This window comes from Dipodomys merriami, unplaced genomic scaffold, assembly GCF_024711535.1.
Source record: "Dipodomys merriami isolate MVZ:Mamm:240054 unplaced genomic scaffold, mDipMer1.0.p SCAF_6, whole genome shotgun sequence".
Taxonomy (NCBI): Eukaryota; Metazoa; Chordata; class Mammalia; order Rodentia; family Heteromyidae; genus Dipodomys; species Dipodomys merriami.
Window position 1 is genome coordinate 67815675 of NW_027206179.1, and position 17466 is coordinate 67833140.

A 17466-nucleotide genomic window follows, 5' to 3' on the forward strand; every position below is an offset into this window, starting at 1 on the left:
GGAAAGTCTATGAGATTCTTACCTCCAATTAATCACCAGAAAACTGGAAGTGGCTCTGTGGCTCAAGTGGCAGAGCGCTCACCTTGAACTGAATAGCTGAGGGACAGTGCCCAGGCTGACCAAACAACAACAAAAGAAATATCTACATACAGTCAGATGTTCCTTAAGGATGAGGATATATTCTGAGAATTGTGTCTGTGTGATTTTGCCATTGTGAGAACATCACATAGTACCTTTACACAATGTAAAGATGGCTTTGACATCACTAAGCAGTTAAATCTTATGGCATCACCATTATATATGTGGTCTGTATGTTTTGTGTCACATACTATATAATGATTCAATTTAAAACTATCAGCAAAGTTACCAGATGTACTGAGAAAGTTACATTTTTCTTTTTCATAACTGAGATCACAGTGGAAAGAATCCAATTCACCTGGATCAGAGTTAGGGGTCATCAAGATTAGGATTAGTATCATAAAAGGAGGATCATAAGATCGTGAGGATCATAAGAGGAGTTGCCCCTGGATTCTGTTGTCTTCAGGGGATCACAGAGGGCCCAGGACAAGGTTCAGTAAGTCACCATCATCTCTCACTGCTATTTACCCTGGAGAGATTATCTCCTGCAATACACATTGTCTTTGCAGAAATGGCCAAGCTGAGAGCTTGCTCTTAACAATGGCTTACTCAGATTCAAGAAAATCTCAAGATCCTTAGTACCAATAGCAGAAGCCTCCCTGCCATGGCATTGTCACAGACAGTGACAGCAGAAAAACTGTCTGGGCAAGGGCAACAGGTGGCTGATCTGTGTCTACATATAGAAACCAAGCATTGTCCCATGATAACAGAATTAGACAACAGGCCAGAGAAGCTCTGGGAAGCCATATTGAAAGAACTAGAAGCCAGGATTGGCTTTGGACATCTGAGGGTAAAATACTATTCGTCATGGTTTGTAGTTTGCTCACTGAGATGTTAGTTCTAGGCATCATATAACTCACACTGATGTTTCTATTACAAGACAAAATGACCAAGGATGGCCAAGTCTTCTAGTACCAAGGCAGAGTTTTCATACATGACTGTGTTTGACCATTTTCATTGCTATGAAGCTAGGGAGCTTTATAAAATACAGGTTTATTCCACTTACAGGGCTGGAGGTTTGAGAAGTCACACCTGCTGGGTTTTTCTTGCTGGCAGAGTCTTAGGTAGCACAGCATATCACATGAAAAGGGATAAGGAGTACAGGTCTGAGTCTTCTGGTCTTATGAGGCCACCTGGATTTAGTTATGGTGGCCCTACTCTTAACAATCCTACCTAATCCTAATCACCTCCCAAAGGGGCCTACCGAATAAATCAGATTAAATCTCCACCCTCTTAGTGCATTACAATGGTAAGGTGCAAACGTCCAAAGCACAGAGGCACTCCATGGTCTACCCTGAGACCCAAGTTGTGGTCACCTTCCCGTTTTGGAACAGCAATGAGCAAAGCTGGAGTTCAGGCCATAATGGGCTTGTCACAGAGCTGTCCTGGGGTCCCTTTGAAGCACTTAATTCTGGCAAAAATATTCTGGCTACTCTCTCAACAATTCCATCTACCTAGGCCTGGTCAAGAAACTCCATGATTGGGAGTAGTAGGAGAAGGTTGGGAACACAGGACATGAATCAGAAGTAATAGGGGAAGAGACCCAGGATCAGACAATCATAGAAAACAATACATAAAGCTGGGCACTGGTGGCTCATGCCTAGAATCCTAGCTACTTAAGAGGCTGAGATCTGAGGATTGTGGTTTGAAGCCAGCCAGAGCAAGAAACTCTCTTATCTCCAATTAACCAGCAAAAAAAAGCTGGAAGAGGAGCTATGACTCAAGTGGTAGAGTGCTAGCCTTGAACAAAAGAATCTCAGGGACAGCAGCCCTGAGTTCAAGCCCCAGAACCAGCAAATAATAATGAAACAACACAAAAACAGTAATATAGCGTAAACAGGCATAGCAAAGTGCAGAGCAGTAATGAATCAGCTTGTCCAATACACCAGAGAAAGCTGAGTGGCGTGGTCCATCCTTCAAGGGTCCCCTCAGAACCAATTCCACAGCACCCTCTGACGTCCCAGACCTGGGTACCAGTGTTGGATTGCCTCAGAACTGAGCCTTTTTTCTGCAAGTCTTTTCCAATATAATTACCCAAAAAGTACTTGGGAAGTGAGGGTTTAATTCACCCCAATTTTTCATTATATTAGCACTCCTATAAATGATATCTAGACCGTATTTGAGATAATTCCGCACAAATAGTTTAAAACCTCATCAAATTTTAAAAACTAGGATCAGACTGACCAAGAAGCATTGTATTCATAACCTGACATAGAATTATAATCCTTTTGTACAACTACTTAACACTAATAATAAATATAAAGATAAAATTTAAATCTAGTCTCTTAGCTGGGTGCCAGTGGTTCATGCCTATATTCCTACCTACTCAGGATGCTGAAATCTGAGAATTACAGTTCAAAGCCAGCCCAGGCAGAAATCTCTGGGACACTTTTGTCTCCAATTAACCATCAACAGATAGCCAGAAACAGAGCTGTGGCTCAAGTAGTAGAGTACTAGCTTTGAGTATAAAAGCTCAGGGATAGTGCTCAGGCCCTGAGTCCAAGGACCAGGACCAGCACACACAAAATCAACAATCAAAACAACTAAATAAGTGTCCTTTCACATGCTTTTCTACATAAATGTATATTGTGCATATTCATTCCAAGCCTTCAGAATTTTGAGAAATTTCTATCATTTATATATGATCCAGCTTGCATAGTTTTGTTAGAGCAGCAACAATGGACAAAGCCATACAGCAGCTGTGTTTGCTTTCTTCCTTACTTCCATCAGGCATAGAATTATAATTACTATCTTGGATTTAACCACCTATGTCAAGGCAATCTGATGAATACTTTAAATTAGTACATGAACTTGTGAACCCTCACAGTGACAATAGAAGTTGCATATATGACCCCTTGAGAAAAGCAAATCTGAAGCTATGCAATGCCTTTTCTTTGTTCATCTTCTCTGGATTTCATTTCATAGTCACTTCATAGACTTTCTTCAGATTTCACATAGGCTGTTTTCCCTGTAACTTGGAACTATATCTTTTCTTTTTTTGGTCGGTCATGGGGCCTGAACTCTGGGCCTGGGCACTGTCCCTTAGCTATTCAGCTCAAGGCCAGTGCTCTACCATTTGAGCCATAACACCACTTCTGTCTTTTTTCTGCTTATGTGGTACTGGGGAATTGAACCCAGGGCTTCATGCAAGCACCCTATCATTGAGCCACCTTCTCAGCCCAACTTGGGTCTATTTTAAGTGATGCTGGAACAAGGTATATCTGAAGAAAATTAAGACTTGTTCCTATTTTTCAGATACATCAGTGAATTTACAATTTCAATATTCACTCCTCTCAGAAATAGCAATGTGTGCTCCACAGGCTGGCACTCTGCCATTTAAGCCACATCTCTATTTCTAGCATTTTGGTAGTTTATTGGAGGTAAGTGTCTCATGGACCATCCTGTCCAGATTGGCTTTGAATCATGATCCTCAGATCTCAGTCTGAGTATCTAGAATTACATGTGTGAGCTGTTAATGCACGTTCTTCGCCCAGGGTATAACCCCTGTTTTCACTGTATTTGATGTCGGTGCCCTGCATCTTGTATATACATTTTTCTAATTTGGGGAGGGAAAGGGAAATAACAAAATGCTGAAACAAGGATATGGGTTGACTCATTGTAACAGTAAGATGTACAAGACACTATGTTGAAAGAACTTTACAACTTGGGTCAAGGGAGAAGAGATGAGGAGGTGGGAAAGGAAGGGACTGTAGGGGAAAAACAAAGGAGGGGGTAACAATGCTCAATAGAAAATGTACTCATTACCTTACTCATGTAACTGTAACTCCTCTGTATAGAGGAGTTTACAATAAAAATATTTTAAATAAGAAGAAAAGAAAGACTAGGGAAAGGATTAGGGTAAAGGTTAGAAGTTTCTACCTGCTGCATGACTTCTGCACAGTGAAGTCCTATACCTAACAGCCAAGAGATGGGAACCAAGGCTATGAATCCACCAGGGAACAGGAAGAGGGAGTACAGGTCTCTGCAGGTAACAGTGACAGCCTATGAAGAACTCTTAGCACCATGATTCTAAGAATGTTACTTGTGTAAGTCATCCACTGACCAGATACAGATAGAAGCAAGGAGGCAATAGATACTCAGAGAGAACTGTGTAGTGGGAATGGTGTAAATGGTGTCATGAGGTTGTGGGCAGTAGTTTGTGCAGCACAGCATGTGTATATACACCATAGATCCTCAGTGACTGCTCATTTAATTAGAACATTCTAGAGGACTAAACTATAGAAGTGTAGCAAATGGTTTATATTAAGGTTCCTTTTATTGCTGGTCATTTCTTTACAACCATCCATTTGAGGCAAACTCCCACATGTACCTCCCTTGCCAAAATCCCCCTCTAAAATTCACGTTCCTATTTCTAATTCTATAAGATGCATCTCCCTTAAGATCTCAACAACTGTGGCTTCTGAAGTTTTTTCTAGAATTTATAGTCGGAGCTTTGGTGTCCAAGTGCCAAATAAAGCTGTGGATAGGTGCACTCAGCTAAGCAGGCAAGTACCAGGGCACAGAATAGGCTATGGGTCATAGAAAGTACTGTCACCACAATGATAACAAGGGTTGCTACTGAACCAGTCCATGTTGGCCTGCCCCAACTCATGCAGCATCCATTTCAGCTTGTTATGCAGGTGGGCAAATCTCTCCAGGTGGAAATTACCGGGAATATCCTGGTTACTCTCCAATGGTCCAGGATACAGCATATAGCTTAGATTGATCAGCCTAATGTTTTGGCACTGGAGATTCTTTAGCATGGACATGGAGATTGGATTACCATATAACTTAAGGGCTGTGAGCTGAGAGCAGTGGTTCAGGGAAGGCAGGATAACAGTAAGTTGGTGATCTACAATCCCACAATCAATTAACCCCAGAGTCTGGAGGGTGGTGGAGACTCTCTCTAGCAGATCTCGAAGCGGCTCAAGACTTATGCTAGTTAAATTGACTCCACTTAAATCAAGGTCCTTTAGCTCACTGATGTTGGGGCACTGGGACAGGTACATCAAGTCTGATTCCAAAAGCAGGCAATTAGTGATCCAGAGGATCTTCAAAGAGCTCATTAGGCACCTGGAGAGAAACAGAACAATTAGTGCTAGGGACTGGTGAAAGTGGGTAGAAGCTGGTGGAGAGGATCCAGCTGTTAAGTCAATAGCCAACCTTTAATATGCCACATTGTTAAAGGGGCATTCAAAGCAGGCCAAGATGACTGGAGCCCTTTCCCCATTATTTTGTGTGATTGGGTCGAGTGAATGAAATTTTGAACTCCCTTTGCTCGTCTGCTGAGCAGAGTAAAACATATACCTCAAGGTATTGTGAGAGCAAAGCAGGATAATGAAGAGACATTGCTTACAAAAAAGCCTCAGCCCATCTCAAGCAAGGAAGGACTTCACAGTGAATTTTATTTTCTGAGACACAACAATATTAGGAAAAATAATTTGAAAAGAAACAACACACTTCCAGTTCAGTCTTCCTTTAGCCAATGCATGGGCCTAAGCTACCTATATCTCAGTGTACGAGGAGGCTACCATAAAACATTCATGAAATGTTAGCAACGTGCAAAGGGGGATGCCAGCCTGCGGAGATCACCTTCGATCTTTGTGTTATCGGCAAGCTACCTATCACTGTTTACAGTTCCTCACTCCTGATCTTCCACCTAAAATGAATCATTCATTTCCAACACATTCTTTAATCTAGGTTCCAAACTATCCTATATAGGTGGGAAATCTGAGGGCGGTTTAAAGGAAGAGGATTAATCTGAAAAGGCTGGGAGGAGCATACAATTGAAAATAGAAACATTTTTCTTTAGTGCCTCACCACTTATTTTGGTCATCTTAAGAGTCATTTCCTAAGGAAAATTCCCAAAACTAACTTCCTCACAGCCAAATCATTCAAAATAGTTTACTAAGGAAGCCACTGTTACTAGCATGTATCTAAGTTTATAGTTCTCAACATGGTTCATCCCTCCAAAAATTCATATTGAAAGTTAATCCCCATTTAAGACATTCAGAGGTGGTATCAGATGGGACTTTTTACAGATTTATCCTTGGGAGTAATGACTTATCTCAAAAGTAGTTTCACTATAAAAACTGATTTGGCTAGTTCTCCCTACACTTCCTTCCTTTATATTTTTGAGACTGTCTCCCTGGCTGGACTCAAACTCAAACTTGCTATGGCTACTCAAACTACTTCCTCAGCCACCCAATTCCTGGGATTATAGGTAAATGCCACCATGGCCAGCATAGTTAGGAGTCTTTTGTCATAATGCCTTGCACTGCCATTAAGATACTCATTACTGGATGTAGCCCCTCAAATTTGGACTACAACTTGGAACCCAAATAAATCTATTTTTAAAATAATTCATCCAGCCTGTGTTGTGGTATTCTTGGCCATATAAAACATTGAGACAACCTGCAACCTTCATTTGGGTAGTACCTTTACTGGGCAAGTTATGTAATGCCAACCTGGGTATAGGAAAATATTCTGATTTCAAGGACTTGCTCATTCTTGCCTCATGTCTGGCATAGAGTAGATGCTCACTATTGCTTCTGTAATGAAGGAAGTCTTGCTCTGGCAAGCTCTAGCCCTTACTTACCTGAGCACATGGTGAAGGCGGCCTTGGAGGAAGGGGATGGAATCCAAACACAGTTCCTGGAGGTGATGCAGACTCAAGAATTGAGAGCTGAACTGGTGGACACAATGCTCTTCCTCTTCCTGAGATGTGTATAGAGATATATGGATGTAGGAGAGCACAAGTCTATGCAAATCACACATCTGGCCCAAATGAGGAGCAAAATTCCCCAGGTTGGACAGGGTCCAGGTACAACTCACTTCTAAATCCTGGACAGAGTCCAGCCGTATCATTTTTACAACCAACTTAATATTTTGCAAAGGAACTCTAAAAATACTCAGCTTCTTACAACATAGGTGCAGTAAACCTTTCTTTTGCTTCACCTTTTCAATAAGGGAGGTGAGCAATTGATCACAGCTGCCTTTCTTTAGGGACAAATCTATGAACACCTCCACAGGCACCAAAGCTTGTTCTGCCCTTATCCTGGAACCATTCACTTTTTTCTTTGTCTTCACTGGCCGAGTATCCTCTGACACCATCAATGAGCACAGACTAGCCCTGGTATCAGACCACACAGTCCAGAAGTTCTGATGGGCATTCTTGCGTAAGTCCAGCACTTGTAGTCTCCAACGCCTATGGCAAAAAAGGTAATAAATTCCAAGTAAGAGCAGGAGTCTCAGGGCACAGTCAATAAGCATTTCTCTGACTTGAACTCCAGAAATCAGCTGCTCTATTCCTTAAGGGGCCTTCCTTTCTCGATTCTACTTCTAGAAAGATCTCTACTCCCAAGATCCTCCCTGGGACCTTTCTTTCCTTACTCTCCTCTCTCTTATTTCACTTTGTTTTACAGTGCTGTGCTTTGAACCCAGGCTTTCTAAAATATTACTCAAGTACTCTATCATGGAGATACACTCCCAGCCTCTGCTTTTCATACGTTTAAGTGCCATTGAGAAAGAATGGCATTTTTTCCTTCAGCTGCATGTACACTATCTGGTGGTGCCTTCAGTTGCATGTACCTTAAATCGGCGGCCCATTTTTAGAAGAGAGACATCAGCAATGGCTTCCTCAAGAGCATCACACAAAGTCCCTGTCCTCCATGCCCCTGACCACAGCCATGTCACCCTCACCTGGGGCGAACCTCCTGAGAAAGCAGTGCATCCAGGCCACTGAGCACAGCTTGGAAGTTCTCCTGATGAAACTGCTTTTCCTTCATCAAGGCTCCCAGAGGCAGGCAAACAAAGGGCCAGGCCTGCACCATTGCTTTTAGTGTTTTACTTTGTCTCCCAGAATAGGCAGCCACGAACAGAGGTGGAAAGAGCTCCATGGGCAGCAACTCCAGAGCTGCAATAGCTAAGGCCTCATCCTTCAGCAGGCTTTGCACAGCCAGCTCCAGAAGTCTTGGTGGGCCACACACACTCATCCTGATGAATCTGCTCCAAATATGATGCTGCAGAAACATGTAGGGAACGAGACAGCCTTCTCAGACCAAGCATGAGCAATCCATCTCCCACCTGTCAAAGGACTGACATCACTGCTCTGGCACTAATAGGTGAGTCTGAAGTTTTCCCAAATTCTATTCTGTACTCAGAGGCCACAGAACAACAGCTTTGTCTCTGCAGTACCAGCATCTGCCCCAGTGCTAAGAAGGGAACAGATGATCCCTGGCTCCTTCCTATATCCACCAACTGTTCCAGTTAATTCTAGCCTTCTTGGGAAGTGATTGCTGCGGAGACAGAAAGCAGACTTGGTCCTCGTGGGGGCAGGAGAAGTTTGAAACTATAGTTTCTCAAAATGTGTGTGTGGTACCAGAAGTGTCTGGGATTCTGGATTCTAGAATACCTGCTTCATAAAGAGGTATCTTGAGAATGAGGTTCAAGTTTAAAAACAAAACTCATGTATGTTTAATATATAACTTAAATAGTTTTAAACAATTATGTGCATGAAACAAAGCTTCATAACAGAACCTTCCACTTGGGGCATCACGGTGGCATTCAGAAAGTTTTAGATTTTAGAGCATTTTGGGTTTCACATTCTAAGGTTAGGGATGCTTACCCGCACTACCCAAGGACTATGGTACTGGGAATATCACACAGCCCAGCACAGCCCACTCTGCTTCAACAAATAAAGTCAGGTGGAAAAGACAGATGCATAATGCTTGGCTTCAAAATATTCTTAACTGACAAAAATTGTATGTTTGTGCATATTTTGAAATCCATATGTAATGTAGGATAACTACATCAAGCTAACATATACTTTAAAACATAGCATTTGGGCTGGGAATGTGGCTTAGTGGTAGAGTGCTTGCCTAGCATGCATGAAGTCCTGGGTTTGATTCCTCAGTACCACATAAACAGAAAAAGCTGGAAATGGTGCTGTGGCTCAAGTGGTAGAATGCTAGCCTCGAGCAAAAGAAGCTAAGGGGGGCTGGGAAGGTGGCTCCGTGGTACAGTGCTAGCCTTGCATGCATGAGGCCCTGGGTTCCATTCCTCAGCACCACATAAGCAAAAACAGCTGGAAGTGGCACTGTGGCTCAAGTAGTGGAGCACTAGCCTTGAGCTGAAGAGCTGAGGGACAGTGTCCAGGCACACACACACACACACACACACACACACACACACACACACACACACACACACACACACACACACACACACACACACACACACACACACACACACACACACACACACACACACACACACACACACACACACACACACACACACACACACACACACACACACACAGAGCTCAGGGACAGTGCCCAGGCCCTGAATTCAAGCCCCAATGAGTGGCAAAAAAAATTAAGAAAAGATATTTACATTAAAAAAGATTTGTTAGGGGCTGGGAAGTTGGCTCAGTGGTAGAGTGCTTGCCTCACCTGCATGAGACCCTAGGTTCAATTCCTCAGCACCACATAATCAGAAAAAAGCCAGAAGTGGTGCTGTGGCTCAAGTGGTAGGGCATTAGCTTTGAGTTGAAGAGCTGGGGGACAGGGCCCAATCCCTGAGTTCAAGCCCCATGACTGGCAAAAAAAAAAAATTAAGAAAATATATTTGCACCTATAGCCATCTAATCTTTGAAAAGGGAGCTAAAAAAAAAGAATGGAAGAAAGACAGCCTCTTCAGTAAATGGTGCTGGCAAAATTGGTTAACAACTTGTAGAAAACTAAAGCTAGATCCTTATATATCACCCTGAACCAGAATCAACTCCAAATGGATCAAAGACCTCGGAGTCAAAGCAGACACTCTGAAAACATTACAGGATGGAATAGGAGAAACTCTAGGTCTCCTTGGCACAGACCAAAATTTTCTTAATAGAGACACAGAAACACAACAAATCAAAGAAAGGTTGGACAAATGGTATTACATGAAATTGCAGAGCTTCTGCATAGCAAAGGACATAGCTAGCAAGACCAATAGAAAGTCCTCGGATTGGGAGAAGATCTTCACTAGTCATACAATGGACAAGGGTCTCATATCTAAAATATACCTGGAACTCAAAAAATTAAATCCCCAAACAACAAATCTTCAAAGAAACAACTGCCCAAATAATAAGTGGGCTAAAGACTTACAGAAAAACTTCTCTGAAGAGGAAAGAAGGATGGCCAATAGACACATGAAGAAATGCTCAACCTCACTAGCCATAAAAGAAATGCAAATCAAAACAACATTGAGATACCACCTCACCCCAGTTAGAATGGCTAGAATCAAGAACTCTAATAACAACAGATGCTGGAGGGGATGTGGACAGAAGGGAACCTTACTGCATTGTTGGTGGGAGTGTAAATTTGTTCAACCACTTTGGAAAGCAGTATGGAGGTTCCTCAAAAGATTCCACATAGAGCTCCCCTATGACCCACCAATCCCACTTTGGGCATTTACCCAAATGATCACAAAGAAGACCATACTAAAGCTACCAGCACAACTATGTTTATTGCAGCATTACTTACCATAGCTAAGATATGGAACCAACCCAGATGCCCCTCAGTAGATGAATGGATCAAGAAAATGTGGTATATATACACAATGGAATTCTATGCCTCCATCAGAAAGAATGGCATTGCCCCATTTGTTAGGAAATGGAAAGACTTGGAAAAAATTATATTAAGTGAAGTAAGCTAGGCCCAAAGAAACATAGGTCCCATGATTTCCCTTATTTGCAATAACTAGTATATGTCTGAGTCAAGCAGAAATAGTCAGATAAGTTGATGTTAGGGAAATGAACCCTAAGATATATATTCAAATGATTTTTCTTTCATGTGATTGTTTCTAACACATTTATAAGATTATTTCTTTGTTGCTTTGTATGTCCCTCCCCTATGGTATAACCCTTGCTTTCACTGTATTTGATATTGGTATAATTTGTGGAGGGGAAGGTAAAAAACAAATCATTTAACTAGGGATACAGGTGGACCCATTGCAACAATGAGACGTACAAGTCATTATGTCAAAAATGAACTTTCAACTTCGGTGGAGGGGGGGAGGAGGGTTGGATGGAGGGCATGGGGAGGATGGGAGGGGAAGGGAAACAAAGGAGGAGGCTACAATGCTTGATAAGAAATGTACTCATTATCTTGCCCATGTATTTGTAACCCCTCTGTACAGTATTTTCACAAAAAAAAAAAACAGAAAAAAAGAAAATATATTTGCATTTAAAAAGATTTGGTTAGGGGCTGGGAAGGTGGCTCAGTGGTAGAGTGCTTGTCTCGCATGCATGAGGCCCTGGGTTTGATTCCTCAGTACCACATAAGCAGAAAGAAGCCAGAAGTGGTTTTGTCGCTCAAGTGGTAGGGCGCTAGCCTTGGGGTGAAGAGCTGATGGACAGTGCCCAGGTCCAGAGTTCAGCCCCCATGACAAAAAAAAAAAATTTGGTTAAAAAAGTATAATACAGCTATATGGAAAAAACCCAAATCATAAATGCTACAAATTATAACTATGGTAATATATTAAATATGTATAATGTTATCTAGTGAAATTCCTACAAATTAGATGTCTTTCCAAAAATAAGTTAAGAATTCCTTTCAAGCCTGTGTATAATATCATTAAGAAGCAGAAATAAAATTAAGGCAAACAGCACAGAGGCAAGCTTGGTGGGAAAAAAGCAAAAAAGGCAAGGCAAGGTTAAGGTTGGTTAAAGTTGATGTTCCCGAGTCACCAACCCAGGTGTGGTACAGAGTCATCTTCCCAAACCTCAGAAAAGATCCTGGCACAGACCACAGAAACCAATATGAAAGGTCTCTGGGTCCTTCCTCTAGGTCAGAAGCTCTATCAAAGGCCTTTCTTGGCAGATCACCCCTTTGCAGCTCCAAGTTTCCAATGGAAAAATAAAATCAGATTAGATTACTAGATCTCTGTGAAGTGAATCTTAGTAACAGGTGTTTGTTAACTTTCTGGTTTCAACTGATTAAATCACATATCCGTTCATTAAGAGGAAAGAAAAAGAAAACAAGACCAATTAAAAGTATAATGAGATGTACAAGTGGTCATGTCGAAAACGAACTTTACAACTTTGGTTGGGGGGGTGGGGGGCCGCGGGGAGGATTGGGTGGGGGGGCAAGAGGTGGGGAGGATGGGAAGGGATGGGAAAGGGAAACAAAGGAGGAGGCTACAATGCTTGATAAGAAATGTACTCATTATCTTGCCCATGTAATTGTAACCCCCCTGTACCATATTTTCACAAAAAAAAAGTAAAAAAAAAAAAAAAAAGTATAATTGTGGGGCTGAGAATGGGGCTTAGTGGAAGAATGTTTGCCTAGCATTCATGAAGCCCTGGGTTTGATTCCTCGGTACCACATAAACAGAAAAATCTGAAAGTGGTGTTCTGGCTCAAGTGGTAGAATGCTAGCCTTGAGCGAAAGAAGTGCCCAAGCCCTAGTCCAAGCCCCAGGACTGGAAAAAGTGTATAATTGTTAGGAGAATTGTGTGCCACATAAAACAACTTAATATGAAAGAGGCAGAGGAAAAGTGAATCATTCTCATCCTTTCCCTCTCCTGGAGCTAGAATGTCTACCTTGTCCCACTCTTCAAGCTCTCCAGCCTTTTGACAATGTAATGTTAGGCCTGGTTCTCAGGTCTTCAGTTTAGATTAGCTTCCGGTTCTGAAGCCATAGTACTTTTATTGAAGTATAGAGCCTTATAACAACTTCTGTAGTATAATAGTTCAAGAGATAACCTTTGAAAGTTTACTGCCTTCATAATTACATAAGCCAAATCACCTTATACATTTTCTAGTTTTATATTTCTGGAGATCTCTGGAAGATACAAACTGGCTAAGGAACAAATGTAAAAGGACTTTTACAAGAGATTTTCATTAATACAGAATATACTGCCAAGTGCCAGTGTCTCATGCCTGTTATCCTAGCTATTCAGGAGGCTGAGAACTAAGGATCATGATTGGAAGCCAGCCTACACAGAAAAAGTACAGTAGGCTTATATCTCCAATTAACCAGCAAAAAAAAAAGGTAGAAGTAGAGTTGTGGCTCAGGTGGTAGAGTGTTAGTCTTGAGCAAAATAGCTTAGAGACAGTACTCAGGCCCTGAGTTCAAGCACCAGTACTGGCATGTGCATACACAATTGTACATACATACATACACACACAAATACACACATGTGCACACACAAACAATGAAGATACTTCTCACAAAGAAAAGCTTCTGTCAAAGCCGGGCACCGGTGGCTCATGCCTGTAATCCTAGCTACTCAGGAGGCTGAGATCTGAGGATCGTGGTTCAAAGCCAGCCCAGGCAGGAAAGTCTATGAGACTCTTATCTCCAATAAACAAGCAGAAAACTGGAAGTGGCACTGTGGCTCAGGTGGTAGAGCACTAGCTTCCAGCTAAAGAGCTCAGCGACAGAGCACAGGCCCAGAGTTCAAGCCCCATGACCAACAACAACAAAAAGAAAAGCTATGTCAGATAGCTTCCCAGGAATTCTAACAAAATATTATAAAAGAATTGAGCTGGGCGCCAATGGCTCACGCCTGTAATCCTAGCTACTAAGGAGGCGGAGATCTGAGGATCGTGATTCAAAGCCAGCCTGGACAGGAAAGTCTGTGAGACTCTTATCTCAAATTAACCTCCAGAAACTGGAAGTGGTGCTGTGGCTCAAGTGATAGAGCTCTTGCCTTGAGCTGAAGAGCTCAGGGACAGGGCCCAGGCCCAGAATTCAAGCCCAAAACTGCCCCCCCAATTGAAACCATAAATTCATAAACTCATAAACATACAAAGTAGGAAATATTTCCCAACTCTATGAGGCCTGTATTTTCAAGAGAATAAAAGTACTGAAAACATCCTTATGAACAGACACAGAACTCTTATTGGAACACTAGAAAACCAAACCCAGTAATACACAGAAAGAATTCTACACCATGAGCTAGAGGGATTTATCTTGGGAATGCAAGGTTAGTTCAATAGCTGAATAGTGTAAAGAGTGTTTGAGAAGGTGTAATTTTTTTATGAGTAAAAACAATGGCTGGAGGCATTGCTTAAATGGTAGAACACTTTGTGGTAAGTAGAAAGTCCTGAGTTCAATCCTCAGCTCACCAACAAAACCCTTAAAGTAGTATTTTTTTTAAAGGAGAGACAGAAAAAAAACTGAACCATATCAGAAAAGGCCCCACTTCCAATGACATTACCTTTAGGTTGAAATTTTTGTAGATAATTTGGGGGAGGATACAAATATTCCGACCATATGGGTCCAGTCTTGTTCATGTGCACTTGTATTTATATCTGCTTTTGTATATACATCTGTGCACATGTGTGTCTGTGTTTGTCTCTATGTTTGCATTTTCTTTGTGGAACTGAAGCATGTTTTTCATCACTCCCTGTGACTGTCTCAAATCTAATGTTTTGCATTAGTGACAGGTAACAATAACCCCTGGGGTTCCTAGGAAAATATTTATGGGCATTTGTGCCTGACAACATCTAAGGATATAAATACTAATATTCAACAAGGTGATCAGTTGGAGAACCTGAGAGGTAAAATTGATTCATCTAGTGTCACTTACCTGGTAATGAGTTAGGGGTGGGTCTAGATCTTCCACTATCTCCTGGAAGCTGAGGCACTGGCTGACAGAGATAGTGGGGTAAGAAGCAGTCAAAAGCCCAGGAGTTCTTTATAGAGATCCTGTCTGAGGAAGAGACTCAAGAAAAATACCTCTGTTCACCTCCTTGGCAAACAGAGCTGGAAAAAAAGAGAGCTTAGAATCAAAGTAACTAGGCAGCCACATTCCATAGCCAACCCCATCCTACTTACCAACTCACTTGAGAGTATACAAAATGCTTTCTTGCTATTGCCCAACTTCTATTGGCTCAGGCCTCAGGAATCTTGGGGAGGGCTGCTTGTCTGTACATAAAAATACTGGACCAACCCTCAAATCTGACCAAAATGCTTCTCACCATTCCTTGGGGCGGGAGGTGTCATAAGTGACACCAGGTACCTAGTGCAAACCAATATTGGATAGGGGACCACTCTGATCCCCAATTCCCAGCTAGCCCCAGATTCCCACTGCTGTGGTTTTCCAGCTGGCTCTACTCATATCAGCTGGGAAAGAGGATCCTCCAACTGTGGTAGCAGCCAAACAGCACGAGTTAGTTGCTGTGGATGAGATAGTTCTGCCCATATTATCTCAGGCAGACCAACCTACAACTGTTTTTACTCACATCATCTGGCATGTGTCAACCTCCAGCAGGCAGCAGAAAAAGAACAAGCATATCTTCTGTCTGCCCTGGACATCTAGAAAATACCCATATCAGTACAATAGACCCCTTTCTTCCTGTGAAGAAGTTAGCACCAAATCCAAGTATGAGAGTAAAACTTCTAGTTGCTTTGAATATGGAGCCCATTTTACCCTTCCTATAAAATATCTACTGAATTCCAACACTAGAGCAATCAATCCTAGCCCCTCCAAAAATATGTGTTTTACTTTAGCCTTTTTTGCCACTGTTTGGGATGTCATTTTAACTATTAACAAAATCTTATTCATTTTCAAAATTACCCAAATGTGCATCTGGTATAAAAAATAAAGCTGAGATGAGGGAATCATGATTTGAAGCCAGCCAGGGCCAAAAAGCCTGTGAGCAAAAAGCCGGGCTGGAGGGAGACATGACTTGAATGGTAGTATGTCAGTGCCAGCCAGAAGCAAGCTGAACAAGAGCCCCAAGGCCCTCAGTTCAAGCCACAGTGCACTCTTCACCCTCCCTCCCCCCCCCCCGCCTTTGCACAAAGTTATAAAAAGACTGAAAAATTCTGAAAATCTTTCATTAGGTTATGTGTTCCATTAAAGACTTCTATATTTTTTCAAGGTGTACTACCAAGTGATGTGTGTGTATATATATACATATATATATATATATGATTTTTAATTTACTTAATATTTTTGAGACAGTCTCTATATAGCCCAGGCTTGACTAAAAATGATTCTGAAATTCTTAAGTTAGGCTAAGTATTCCATTACTGCCTTCTATACTTTGTCAGGGACAATACCAAATGATGTTTCATTTTTATTATTTATTTAATAGCTTTTGAGGGACTCTATGCAGCTTATTAAATATTTTTTGACACAAAGTCTCTATGAAGTCCAGATTGGCCTTGAACCCTTCATTCTTCCTAAATCTTGGATTACAGGTGTGCGGGCTCCACACCCAGCTCCAAGGCCTCCCTTTCTATCTTTTTTGTTGTTGTTGTTGGTCATGGGGCTTGAACTCTGGGCCTGAGCCCTGTCCCTGGCTCTTCAGCTCAAGGTGAGCACTCTATCACTGGAGCCACAGCACCACTTCTGGTTTTCTGGTAGTTAATTGGAGGTAAGAATCTCACAGACTTTGCTGCCTGGAGTGATCCTCAGATCTCAGCCTCTGGATTATAGGCCTGAGCTACAGGCGCCCGACTCTATCTCCAAATTTCAGCATCAGTTTCTTTGAGTGGAACTTGAGGTAAATTTGAGTGACAGACCTTGTGTTGGTCACAAGTGACCATTCTCTGAAAGACACTGAATGCTGTCCTGCAGTGTGGTAATCCTCCACCTCCTTCTGCACACCCCTGTACCTTCTGGAGGGACCCTCTCTTCCAGCACCTGAGGGTCTGCATGTCCAGGAAAGCACCTTATTAAACGCCCCCCCCCCCACCTCCAAGTCCAGAGGCCTTGGCTCTCGATGTATTTTTCCGTTTAAAACTACTTAGTGTGATTTTCCCCCCCACTGGATTCCCTTAAGTTGTACATATTGTGACTGGAAAGAAAATCTTTCCTTCAAATTCCACTACTAAATAACCCAGGTTTAGGTAAAAACAAAAAACAAAACAAAAGGATAAAAACAACAACGACTGGGGCTGAGTGCTGATGGCTTACATCTGTAATTCTAGTGACTCAAGAGGCCAAGAGCTGAAGATTGTGGTTCGAAGCCAGCCTGCAGGAAAGTCTGTGAGACACCCATTAACCAGCAAAAAGCCAGAAGTAGAGCTTTGGCTCAAGTGGTAGAGAGCCAGCCTGCAGCAATAAAGCTAAGGGACAGCGTCCAGGACTTGTGTTCAAGTCCTAGAAGAAGAGAGAGACACACAGAAAGCCAATAGGGACCTGAAAGGGAGAGGTGACAGGATGAAGGCCAAGGTCACCCAGTGAGGAAGGGCAGGAAACACTTCGAATCTACCTTTTCCTCTGCACACGGCCCCTCCTGGTGTTCGCAGCACTCCTCCCCCAACCGCGGCCGGCCACCTCTGAGCAAGGAAACTGACCGGGACTTAGCCAGCTCCCTACATCCCT

The 17466-nt window shown here is 42.3% G+C and overlaps 1 protein-coding gene across 7 annotated transcripts; it reads right to left on the minus strand.

Moving 5' to 3' along the window:
- Nucleotides 1-4412: 4412 nt before the first annotated feature.
- On the minus strand, nucleotides 4413-17449 carry LOC138813561 (melanoma antigen preferentially expressed in tumors-like). 7 transcript variants are annotated; one of them, XM_070001986.1, is made up of 6 exons: nucleotides 17354-17449; nucleotides 14719-14841; nucleotides 7840-8159; nucleotides 7096-7345; nucleotides 6737-6855; nucleotides 4413-5211 (listed from the first exon to the last, which is right to left on the minus strand). In XM_070001986.1, the coding sequence occupies exons 3-6, from the start codon at nucleotides 8130-8132 to the stop codon at nucleotides 4668-4670; spliced, it is 1206 nt and encodes a 401-aa protein (XP_069858087.1). In that variant the 5' UTR covers nucleotides 8133-8159; nucleotides 14719-14841; nucleotides 17354-17449; the 3' UTR covers nucleotides 4413-4667. The 7 variants fall into 7 exon arrangements, with proteins under 7 accessions (XP_069858087.1, XP_069858084.1, XP_069858085.1 ...); XM_070001983.1 differs by adding an exon at nucleotides 15374-15446 and having other exon boundaries at nucleotides 6737-7345; XM_070001984.1 differs by having other exon boundaries at nucleotides 6737-7345; nucleotides 14719-14779.
- Between the last annotated feature and the right edge of the window lie 17 nt (nucleotides 17450-17466).